General features: G+C 43.0%; 1 protein-coding gene across 1 annotated transcript; it reads right to left on the bottom strand.

Annotated features, from left to right (window-relative positions):
• Positions 1-5,431: 5,431 nt before the first annotated feature.
• On the bottom strand, positions 5,432-8,593 carry LOC135493891 (beta-1,3-galactosyl-O-glycosyl-glycoprotein beta-1,6-N-acetylglucosaminyltransferase 3-like). The gene is made up of 4 exons (XM_064781533.1): positions 8,226-8,593; positions 7,000-7,779; positions 6,201-6,466; positions 5,432-6,098 (listed from the first exon to the last, which is right to left on the bottom strand). Exons 1-4 carry the CDS (start codon positions 8,303-8,305, stop codon positions 5,806-5,808), a joined length of 1,419 nt encoding a protein of 472 aa, XP_064637603.1. The 5' UTR covers positions 8,306-8,593; the 3' UTR covers positions 5,432-5,805.
• Between the last annotated feature and the right edge of the window lie 4,426 nt (positions 8,594-13,019).

Genomic DNA, 13,019 nt, shown 5'->3' with positions numbered 1-13,019 from the left:
GAGTTCTCCTTCTTCTCCGTATAAAAAGGGGCATATTGCTGACTGAGGAACGAGGCATATTGACATTGCCTCATCATCTCTATCGGACCAATTGATACACTTTTTATGCACACATACAGCACGCCACAGCTAGGTCCGAGTCTGTGGACAAATGGTTGGTTTAATTTGCCTCTTCAATATTGCTCCTTTGATATTGCATTAGATTTTCATTGCAATTCAATCTAATCAAGATATAGCCCATTTGAACCTGCCTGCGCCACGGGTATAATGCTAGAAGCGATATGATAGGCTTATCTGTATCCATGGTAATCGCCTGAGATTGAACAACGTTTTTTTTAAGGGGGGACCAATGTTGACCTGATCACCACTGAGTGAGACCTTGGCGTAGTGGAGAGTAGTTTAACGTCATGAGCCGAGCCCAGCTTCGGGTTGCGGAGCGTACTTCGGAACGTAGCTTGGCAACGTTTCGTAGCGTCATTGATGGCGCTGCAGTGAGACAGTGGTGAACCTCGGAACTACGGTCTGTGCAAATGCAACTGATCCTTTGCCCGTGTGAAAATATATATCGCATCGCGTCGGAACTTCCGTCCACCGCCCAGAAAATACAGATAAAAGTTAATGGCGAAATTCAAAAGCCATAACTCGTTACAAACCCACCACTGCAGCCAGTAGGCCTTTTTACACGGTGCTGGTTCAAGACAACCCTCCTGAACCGTCACGAGGCGTGTTCGGTTCAGGACGGTTCATTTCGCTTTTACACGGGGACGGTTCGACGATATGGCCTCGATCCGGCTCCAGGCCGGTTCGTCACTAACATCGTCAATTGGTGGCGCTGATCAATCCTGCTGGCGCGCGGTGGAGCTACGAAAATATCACAACAACAAATAATACGGCTCGGAGCCGGTTCGCTTTTACACGCATAAATAAACCCTCCTCCACCGGCCTACACCGACCTGCACCGACCCGAGACCGGCGATCGGAACCCGCCTCGGACCAGGAGGGTTCAGGACGGTAGGTTCGCTTTTACACGAGGGAAAATAAACCGGCTGGTACCTGAACTAGTCTCGATCCGGCTTGAACCCGCACCGTGTAAAAACGCCTAATATCTCGCCGACCAATACGCATCTGTCAAATCATACCCGGTCAAATTATCGTATATTCGTTTAGGACACGAGCATGCGAGGTAAAACGATGACGTCATCAAAAGCATGGTGGTGAGATTGGGTTCTTTTGCTGTTTTGGTCGGCATGTACTTCATTCTCCTCCTCTCTTTCGCTGCTTTGCGGATGCCGAATACGATGACAGTGTTGCAGACGACAAGGATTGAAAACGGGGCAATTGTACCAAAGATTAAGAGATAAACGTTATAATATGTCTCGACCCACCTGGCATTAGGGTAGTCCAGTATGGGGATTCCATTTGGTTTGTCGGGTAATTGGTAATAAAAGAATGTTTGAATGTGGAAACACATTTCAAAAAATGCAACTTCCAGTGGTGATCTTGCATATTGATGAAGCCTTCATGGGGTAGGTAACCGCGATTGCCCGGTCGATGCTCATTTGTGCCAGGATCAGACCGGAGGAGATTGCGAACACATCAGCGAAATACCACGAACAGCTATATAAGCGAAGAGAAGGCGGACCATGAAAATGAAGTGCTAACTCGTCGCTGCCCCGTTCATCCATCCTGAACCTCATGGTATTTTTAAATGTAGCCGTGTGAAATCTTGATAAGATGGCAAAAACGCCAAGTTGGAGAGTTCCAGGCGTCAAGTACCCCTTTCACAACTGTCAGTGTACATGTAACCGAATGTGTTTAGGATTATGTTATTATAGGAACAGCCATCCTGGCATAACCAGTGGTTTTCAATATACATGTACATGTACTCCGCCTCTCGATATTTCGCTCTATTTGTATACATTGTATGACGTAGCGGGAGTAACAAAACCTGAATCTCAGGATGAGGAACAGCAGGACTGTAGGGATTTGCAGCTCATTGATACTAATGCAACCTATTACATTCTTAAAATCAATTAGTTTAATTTTTTACTATTCTGGTAGTTCGTATTGAACCGACAGTGAAATTAATGTACATAGTTGTTTCAACGATCAAAATAGTAATTCTACTACTTAATAGGTAGTTTTACTACTATTTTTACTATAATTTCACAGTTGGGGCATCAGGAACTACATATACCAGGTAAGACGATGTTGACGATATGTGCAATATCAATGTCTTTTGACTAGAACTGTAGATACATATAATACCATAGATACACCCAGCTTGATTTCATGACTTTCCAAACATCAGGAAATGTCGAAAGAATTGTGTATACAAATTCGTTGATAAGCACAACAGTATCGACTGAGGCTAAAGCTGCCATGTACACGCACGTGCTGATGCGGCGGTTGTCCTTCTTGGTTGTGATGAGTACGGACATGATGTTGCCCGCGATGCCGATGGCGACGATGAAAAAAGAAGCCCACTTGCTGAGGACCTCTGTGGCGAATTCCATGAAGGGGTAGGTCACAGAAGGGACTGGAGTCTCCTCGGTTTCATTCGTGAACATTTCTTTGGTCGACTTGCCAGTGCGTAACGCTCGGGACGGTTAACTTGTTGATTCAATCCAGTCCCAGGATAACGCATTGACTAAATAATACCACTGGCTCAACAACCTTCCTTCACTCGCCGTTTCGGTCGTTATGCGCGGCCCAAAGAGCGCCAAGGCAATAGTTTTGAAAACACCCTGCTACATGTATATACAGTATAATGTACATGTACATTGTACAAAAACGCGTAAAACTGTTGCAACAATATCAGCTGGATTCCATATCAACAATGAATAAATACGCAAGGAATTCGATATGTTATCGAACAACTCGACTTTGAGAACCTGATCACATCGCTGTATGTACGACGAAGGAGTGCTTTTCTTCAAACTGAGTACATACATGTATCGGGTGGTCAAAAAAACGCATCAAATTTTCTGGACCAAAAGGTCAGGAAATGTGTAATCAATTGAAACATTGGGCATCTACTTAAATATAGGTATCGATAAGTGGGTAAGAAATTTCACGTGTTTGATTATCATATTTGTCTTATACATAAATAGTGTAAAAAAGCACTAAAGGAAGTCCATGTCGAAAATGCAACAAACCGTATTTTAAAAATATGCTGATGGTTGGCAGGCTCCTGATTATCATAGGGGTGAACTGAAGTTACGGCCCATGCAGTGATAAGGTGGCCCATTTAATTTATGCTTGGTGACTTGCCCAATGTCCAATCACAAAGACCTTGGTTTGTCTCACTGTTCAATTCCTTTACAGCATAGTATTTTGAAAATATATATCGCGTCGCGTCGGAACTTTCGTCCACCGCCCAGAAAATACAGATAAAAGTTAATGGCGAAATTCAAAAGCCATAACTCGTTACAAACCCACCACTGCAGCCAGTATCTCGCCGACCAATACGCATCAGTCAAATCATATCCGGTCAAATTATCGTAAATTCGTTTAGGACACGAGCATGCGAGGTAGAACGATGACGTCATCAAAAGCATGGTGGTGAGATTGGGTTCTTTTGCTGTTTTGGTCGGCATGTACTTCATTCTCCTCCTCTCTTTCGCTGCTTTGCGGATGCCGAATATGATGACAGCGTTGCAGACGACAAGGATAGAAAACGGGGCAATTGTACCAAAGATTAAGAGATAAACGTTATAATATGTCTCGACCCACCTGGCATTAGGGTAGTCCAGTATGGGGACTCCATTTGGTATGTCAGGTAATTTGTAATAAAAGAATGTTTGAATTTGGAAACACATTTCAAAAATGCAACTTCCAATGGTGATCTTGGCCGCTCTTGAAGCGGTGCATATTGATGAAGCCTTCATGGGGTAGGTAACCGCGATTGCCCGGTCGATGCTCATTTGTGCCAGGATCAGACCGGAGGAGATTGCGAACACATCAGCGAAATACCATGTACAGCTATATAAGCGAAGGGAAAGCGGATCATGAACATGAACTGCTAACTCGTCGCTGCCCCGTTCATCCATCCTGAACCTCATGTTATTTTGCTCCCTTTAAATGTAGCCGTGTTAAATCTTGATAAGATGGCAAAAAAACGCCAAGTTGGAGAGTTCCAGGCGTCAGGTACCCCTTTCACAACTGTCAGTGTACATGTAACCGAATGTGTTTAGGATTATGCTATTATAGGAACAGCCATCCTGGCATAACCAGTGGTTTTCAATATACATGTACTCCGCCTCTCGATATTTCGCTCTATTTGTATACATTGTATGACGTAGCGGGAGTAACAAAACCTGAATCTCAGGATGAGGAACAGCAGGACTGTAGGGATTTGCAGCTCATTGATACTAATGCAACCTATAACATTCTTAAAATCAATTAGTTAAATTTTTTACTATTCTGGTAGTTCGTATTGCACTGACAGTGAAATTAATGTACACATGTAGTTGTTTCAACGATCAAAATAGTAATTCTACTACTTAATGGGTAGTTTTACTACTACTTTTACTAATTTCACAGTTGGGGCATCAGGAACTACATTTACCAGGTCCGTACTTCAATTTAAGACGATGTTGACGATATGTGCAATATACTGTGATGTTTTTTGACTAGAACTGTAGATATTTACCATAGATATACCCAGCTTGATTTCATGACTTTCCAAACATCAGGAAATTTCGAAAGAATTGCGTATACAAATTCGTTGATAAGCACCACAGTATCGACTGAGGCTAAAGCTGCCATGTACACGCACGTGCTGATGCGGCGGTTGTCCTTCTTGGTTGTGATGAGTAGGGACATGATGTTGCCCACGATGCCGATGGCGACGATGAAAAAAGAAGCCCACTTGCTGAGGACCTCTGTGGCGAATTCCATGAAGGGGTAGGTCACAGGAGGGACTTGAGTCTCCTCGGATTCATTCGTGAACATTTCCTTGGTCGACCTGGCTTGCCAGTGCGTTAACACCTGGGACGGCTGTCGATTCAATCCAAGGATAACGCATTGACCACCACTGGCTCAACGACCTTCCTTCACTCGCCGCTTCGGTCTTTATGCGCGATCCCAAGAGTGTCAAGACACCCTGCTACATGTCTAATACATCGTACAAATACGCGTCAAACTTTGGCAACAATATCAGCTGGATTCCATATCAACATTGAAATAATACTCAAGGAATTCGATATTTGTTACAGAACAACTCGACTTTGAATCCTGATCACTTCTCGGAACGTATGTCGAAGGAGCTCGATTTTGTTCAAACTCGGGCGGAGTCTCTACTTTCAAACTCGATCGAAGTTGTAGGATGAATACGTAAGTATCGGGTGGGCAAAAAAACGCATCGAACTTTCTGAACAAAAAGGTCATTTAATGTGTAATTAATGGAAATATTTGGTATCTACCTAAATATAGGTACCGATATGTGGGTAAGAAATTTCACGTGTCTGACTGATCTTATTTTTCTTGTAGTTAAAAAAGCACCAAAGAATGTCCATGTCGAAAATGCCAGAAACAGTATTTCTTTCAAAATTTCTGATTGTTGTAGAAACACTGGCAGGTCCCTGATTATCATTGGGTTGTTACTAGGCCATGCCCATCTACCGGCGTTGTGGTATCCTTGAAAGGAGGAAACTTTAGGCTTGACGTTCACCGTCTACTCGACCTGTGGTTGAAATAATTGGCCGAGTGGCTATTTGTCCTATGTTAAATTATTTTCGCGTCATACTCGTCCTGGGGTCTAATAGCTCCCTTTAAATATGACGCACAATTTATTATTTATTATTAAAGCGTCGTCAGGATCGTGCCGTTGTAATCTGATGTAACGTTGCGCTCGAATTTTTTATTTACTGACCGCATTGTCAAGTTCCTATGGTATTCCTCAAGACAATCAAGCGCAAGAGGTTGGAAACTGAGGTGAAGTTTATTGATAAACAATCCATTGCTTTTCATTGCCTTGTGTAGATCACCAACTCCCGCCACACAGACGTCCCGCACCCACTTTCCCGCGCAGACGTTTTTCCCGCCTCGCCACACAACGTATCGGAAGTCGAATTTGATTGGACCACGCGGAGAAGCTGAAATGACAATGATACATTACGTTTACAGGCCGCTTAGAACCAAATTTGAACAATTCAGGCGTTCGTCTTAAATGGAGAACTTGTTTTTCTTTTTCTTACCTGGGTGGCACCTAGGAGCTTTGAGATGTTTGTTGTATTGTAAAGAAGCAAAAAACGTCTCTTCCGGTGCCCACGTGTCTTCCAACCATTTCAGAAACTGAAGCGATACGGCGTTATTGATGACGTAGTGCACAAAATCTCGTGTGAGGAAATTGTGGAGCGAGCCTTTCATGATGACTATGTTATAAGGCGGCTTCCCTTTCTTCATATTCGTCCGGCGGTTGTTTCTCCATCTGTATTTTGTTCTCAAAAGGAATTCTTCGCGTCTAAACAACCGAAAAAGAAAGAAAAGAGAACATTTGCACTCACTGATGTAACAAGATATTTAGTTCGATGTAACAATGATTTGGTACAGAACAAAATAGAATCTTTATATCTGGACCATTTTTTTAATATATATATTCATTCTAGAGTACATGTAAGTGCCCCAAGGACTACATACATATAATTTATATATGTAATTTATTTTCACATCGGCTGAAGCAAACAGCAAAATGAGGAAAGCTACTCCGTTCAGGAGTGTCATATATATTCTGTCATGCCTGTGAATGGAAAACGATGGCGGGGAGGGGAAAGTGTATGACATTGCTCAGCTTCATGACAACGCCCATCAGTATGGACGGAGGTTACGGAGGCAAAACCGCTTAAGTATATATGACCTAAGCGAGCAGACAAATCTCTTTCTGGTTCCTTTTTGGGGACGTCTACATGTACCTTATGGTCATAGGCCCGACACGAAAATACACTTACTACCTCAAGATCCAGGTTTACTGGTTTGGGTACCATTTCTACAACTTACGTTTCTCGCCAACTGTGAATAAAATTAGTGTTGTTCAATTTCTTGAGATCTTTCACGAGTTCGGGATTTGAGACCAAGGGGAATTCCTGGCCTGTGAGATTGATGAAATAACGCCAGTCATCATATCGTAGCAAGTCCTTCATGCAGTTGAAATCCGCTTGCAGCATTGAAAACATTCCCCACCTGACGTCAACCAAACGTGTTGCTATGAACACATTGGGAAAACATTGGGCAATGTTCCTCATCGCCCTGTGGACAGCACTGGGTGATTTTCGGTCAACGTGAATGCAGTAATAGTTCTGAGGCATGTAAATCGCCCTGAGTAGTCTTTCGACTTGTTCGACATCCTTGTGCATCATGATGCTATACGCTAGTGGAAATTTGGCTTCCTTTTCTGATAAAGGTCGATGAGCATATCCACTTGCTGGTCGAAATACTTCACAGTCTGTCTTTTCCATTTGAGCGAAATTCGCTGTAGGGATGAACACCTTTGTGTTATTTTTCATGTATTTCAATGCATTTTTTATGTCAAACTTATTTTTTTTTAGCATCCCGTGGCAAAATGGTACTGCTGTTTCCCTCCTTTCGCGTAATCGTTCCCAAAAGAAGGTGAAGGGTCTAACACGGGCGTACCACAGGTGATAAGGTTCATTGGCCATTTGCGACAAGATTGAGATTGCGACGAGGAATGCACAACACCCCACTAGAAGGCCAAACGTCCTTCTGTTGATGAGGTTCGCAAGTAAGAGTTCTCGTGTACTTGTCATGGGTGTTGCTTTCCTGCAATTGAAAGTAGGAATGACTTCTTCGGAAGCGACGTGTTGACAAGAGAGTATAAAAGTGTAAAAAAAATCCGGACTAACATTTTCATCACCCTTAGACTAAAAGCACAAGTACCACTGGATGGATAATCTTTCCAGAAAGAATGAGACCAAGATATCTTGATTCGGTTCAGAAGTTGTTGCCCCAGAGCCAATTTTGTGAAGCGAAGTCGGGAGAAATTTGCGACAAAAAGAAGAACTGTTTGTAAAAATGGAAAATTATTTCCAACTTTACTGTTTTTTGAGCATTCGCAACAAAATAAGCATCCTGTAAACGGGGTTCTCGAATCCGTGTAGCGGCTTTTTACAAGCTATTTTTACAGTGCATCTTACCAAAAGCAGCAGTTTGCTCAATCTGCTGCCACGATACACGAGGCAGATAGAAAGAGCACATCATCAACGTACCTTCCTTTGCTTCCCGGTTGTGTCCTCCAACGCTGTATTTTGGCCTTTGTACGAAGGCTGTCGCTTAGCTTGGCTACCATTTCGGAGTCGAGTGAAAATCATAACTTCTCAGAGAGGCGGAAAACTTTATCTTAAAACACTCGTTACGACGCCTCTTGTGAAGCTTTGGTCCACATGTTGTTAGGGAAAATTGTTTCAAACACTGCTTCTATGATCATCACCATGCACCGTCAACGGCGCCGAGTCGATTTGTGGGCCGAAAACTCAATGATTCCAGAATTTTATGACAGTCTATCGGACACTTTGGGTAAATAATGTAAATATATTCCACATCTTAACGAGCGATTTTCGGTCTCGAAGCCCTTCAAAGTTGCTCTTCAGAATATTTGGTCATCCTATTTTGATAACACTGCTGGAGAGTATATGTTTTATCATTTCAAAAACTTATTCCAAAGGACGGTGCACACACACACACATTCACCACCATGTATACACAAGGTAAAGACACTTAAGACCCAAAATCGAATAATCGATCTGTTTCTCTGATGCACTGGGTTTGCGTCTAAGGACCGTATGAATTTATAGCACAGTAACGTTATTGACATCAGCTAGAGTATATACATTGTACAATATAATATGCATGTATGTACATGCGGAGGTTCCACCGCACAGATAACGATTATTCCGACAAAAGCATGTCCTCAAAATAGTACCATTGAGCGTCGAGTTTAATAACAAACTATCGGATATTCAAATGCCGGCTGATTAATAATTCTCTGGTATATCAGTAAACAGTTGCTAGTGCTCTCAGCCCTCGAGGGGAAAATGGCGACATGCTCCTCATCTAGGCTAGGTGGATATTACGGAGAACTATAAACATAATTTTCGCGAGCGTTACACTTTTGCAAATTTTGCAAATTTTGCGATTAAACGGCCAAACATATCTCGGCACTAGGGCCGCCTATGATATTTTGTTTTAACCATCAGCCAATACTACTTTGCCTATTCGAGCAATAGTCATGAATAGAGTAGTCGCTTTATCTTGAAAGATCCCCTATATCCAGAATCTGGAAGGTGATGATAGGGCACTGCTAGGCATTCTCAGTCAATAGAGCAGTCGAGTAATTGAAAACATCCCATATCGCCAGAAGCTTGAATATTGTCTAAAAGTCAAGCTATTTGAGAGAATGTACTGTTCACGGGGAATATGAGCAATTATAATCTGTGAGCGTGTGTGTGTGTGTGCGCCACCGAACTAAATTGTTCTTAGTAGTCAATATCATACTGAAAAATCAACACATCGAAGTTTAATTTTATTGCGATAATTCTTTTCCAAATTGCCCCAGAAAAATGCGTTGGCAGCTTTAAAAGCTTTAGTAATTATTGGTGGCTAAAAAGGGCAAGCCCACTCATTGTTAGTTCAAAAAGCGGATAATAGACGGCGAAAGCATCTGGCCAACTGTGAACTGTCTACTGTGTAAGCGGAAATGGAGACAGTGAAGAGTTCACTGTTTTGTGCGGAGCATGCTGCATTGAACGCCTGGGCCGATATTCATAAAAGTTCTTAAATTAAGTGCCATAAAACCCATAGTGGTCAACTTCCCAAAGTTCCTCGACTAAACTGGGATTCATAAAACTACTAACCAGGTTGACCGTTTAAGTTTGAGTGCAACACTTATCTTTCTTCAAAAGACACATCAGGTACCCGTGTCATATTTCTTGTTGATTTCTGCTGATGAATTATATCATTATTCATTGATCGTGGGTATTCAATAGTGCAAATTACAAATAATTTTTCTGTACACAATTGTATAATCGTTGCCCGGGGATGTCAGTGTTCAAAAGTGGGGTCACAAGCTAAGGCCGCAATGAATACCCCTAAAGATGACCTCATCCCCTTCCCAACGCTGCATATTATCTCCACTCATAGTACTGTAGGCATTCGATCGACCACACTGATAACACCATGAAATCGAAGAATCTGATAATAAAAACAGATAATTGAGGAGTGTCATCTTGTTTCAGAAATTTGGTTCAGTGAGGTTGTTACCTCCGCAATTAGATGACTCGTGGTTGGTTTGGAAATGTTGACAGTATAACCAGCTCTTGGAATGACCCGCAAGGGTAAACATTGTAAACCGGAGAGTCGCAAGCAGTTTTAACTCAGGAGGCAGCGCGTAATTCCTCCTAGTTTCCGATTCGTGGTAATCCTTCACAAGAATAATGTTTGCCGATCAAACCGATATCGCTGATCTAATTATCAGTCATTTTAGAAGTCATGTGGATGGAGGCGATCACGAAAACCCCTTTTCCTACGAATTGCACGCCTGTGTGCAATTTCATGTTGCCAAGCCAACATCAACAAACTCATCTCCGATGAGCGCCGTGCTAAAAAAACCCTGAAAGAACCGGTCAACTTAGAGCTAAGACTGCCCCGGAGGTGTCTCAAATCTAAGATTCGATTTGAGTGGGCAACCTGACTCAAGCATATTTATGAATGTGACTTATTTTAAGTAAGTACCCCACCTATAAACTTAAGATGCATTTTAGGTGCCCCACTTTGACTTAAGTAGCTTTATGAATACGGGCTCTTGTCTTCAATGATGATGGCTTTCAGTGCGTGTCTCGTGTGATAACCACGTGTGAGTGAGTGTAATGTTAGTGTTGTCGCGACACAGGACGCGTGGGAATGGAAGGGAATGCAGGGAGATTACCGATATTAAGTAACAGCCCTTCTGACGGGCGATCAGGGGGAGTTATCGGCGGTGAAGGATGGATATACGCACAACGACGGTGGATCGGCATGTTCTGGAGCATGATTTCGTCAACTTGGCGACGATCATCATCGGACAATGTGAACATGTCATCGAATCAGAAATGACCTGTATAGACGCTACATGTAGCTGCTATACATGTCATCTGCACCGGCAGGCGGTATTTGCACCACGCCACCACGGGCACCACGCCACCACCACGCCACCACGCGAACAGGCGGAGCGATCATAATGACGACATCAAGATAGCGGTCGATTCATTGGATCATGGTTTCTTGGAACAATTATAGATGGCGTTGGCTGCTATCCTAGCTTCTCTGATGCCCGTTCTTGGGATTATTGGAATAAAGGCGTACGCCAACTACGGAAATACGTACTGAATTACCGTTGAGTAACTAGACCTACACCAACTGACGACTGACCTGCAAAAACCATACGAGTACGAGTGGGTTATATAGTCTCCCTTTAAAGGGGTGGCCGTTCGTTTGGGTGGGGTGGGTTGGGGGGGGGGGGGGGGGGAGTTAGATTTATCACTCACTCGAACACGTGTGCATAGTTTCAACATACTGTTGTGTGAGAGACCCTTATTGGCGACTTTGTGTAACTTTATCTTGCCTACCTAGCTGTTGCCTATAGTTTCCCATTAAAGGGGGATTATGTAGGAGCAGGGGGTCAAATTGGCCAACTTTAGCTGACTTATAAACAGAGTAAGGGCATTAGGTCTTATTTGATTCATCACTGAATATATCCCTGTTACAGGCGTGACTAGGTTAGGACAAACTGTGAGAGGTGAGAGACTCACTGGGTACTTTGTGTAACTTTATGTTGCCTACCAAGATGCTGCCTATAGTGCCCCTTTAATGGACATGTCTCGAATCTTATGCATTCTTTAGGGAAGGTGAATCACTAGGCTTCCCAAGCCAACAAGCTTGGGAATTCTTCTTCTTATCTTCAATATTGTGATCATTATCATACATTGTATATTATTATTATAATCGACGCGCCCGCCTGACCTTTGAAGACCTTTGTTCAATGGACACCAAAGCCTAAGTTGCATTCTGTCATCTGTAGCTGGGACTAATGACACATCTACAAAATAAGTCAGTTTGATGAGAAAGTAAAGGTTTCAAACCAAAACAGGTGCCCTCTGTAATGGAACTCTTGTAAAATAAACAATCCGTCGTTGTTGAAATCTCTCATGACAAACGGTTGGACACGGATGTATAGCGGCTTAATACTAGCCCTGCTTTTTGCGAATGCCATTAACAAGTAATAAAAACTCGGAAATCCCGTCAGGCAACAACGCAGTATACCAACATGCCATCTATAATTGGTAGGTGTAACCACAACTCTCAAGCGTCTGTGGTCTGATGGTCTGTTTTGATATCGTCATTATGATCGCTCCGCCTGTTCGCGTGGTGGCGTGGTGGTCGCGTGGTGCCCGTGGTGGCGTGGTGCAAATACCGCCTGCCATCTGCACCCGTGGGAACAAGCCAAGGGTAAAAGGAATGAAGACATTATTCCTTCAATGAATTTGTTCTTCTCCCGTTTCATTAGTAACCTATTTTAATCAGAACGTGTGTCAGTTAGATAGCAGAAAAACGCTTTATTCATTATCATTAGCATGCAAAGGGCCTCGGGGCCGAGGAAAAGTTTTCCACCACCCAAGGTCGACCGTTGCCTCACCCGCGTATCAGGACACAATATTTTTTCCTTTGTTGTCCTAGAATAGAAGCAGGGGATGCTATAGATCATTTTCTTTGTGACGTCATGATAAAGAATCTAGTCTCCGTGCAAGTACACAGTCAATGCATCATCCATGATGCTGCACACGTGGACCAGGGTATTTGGAAGTGGATCACAAACCAGTTATTTTTGTCGCTGTGAAAATGTATATAGAGTCATGTAGGTCGCAGGTTGCAGCAACAAAAATCACTGGTCTGTGCGGCCCTTGAGACACCATTAGCTGGCCCATATTGACGGCAGCAAATTTTAACATTATAAATTGGTCGAGATGGTA

Source organism: Lineus longissimus, chromosome 9, assembly GCF_910592395.1.
Source record: "Lineus longissimus chromosome 9, tnLinLong1.2, whole genome shotgun sequence".
In the NCBI taxonomy this organism is placed as follows: domain Eukaryota; kingdom Metazoa; phylum Nemertea; class Pilidiophora; order Heteronemertea; family Lineidae; genus Lineus; species Lineus longissimus.
Note: the sequence above shows the minus strand (reverse complement) of the source record. Positions and strands in the feature narration are given on the sequence as shown.

Coding starts and splice junctions, on each gene's coding strand:
- LOC135493891 (XM_064781533.1), bottom strand. CDS start 8,305: ATGGTAGCCAAGCTAAGCGACAGCCTTCGTACAAAGGCCAAAATACAG. Junction 6,467..6,999: donor ATTCACAGTTGGCGAGAAAC/GTAAGTTGTAGA, acceptor TCGGTTGTTTAG/ACGCGAAGAATTCCTTTTGA. Junction 6,099..6,200: donor AGCTCCTAGGTGCCACCCAG/GTAAGAAAAAGA, acceptor TTGTCATTTCAG/CTTCTCCGCGTGGTCCAATC.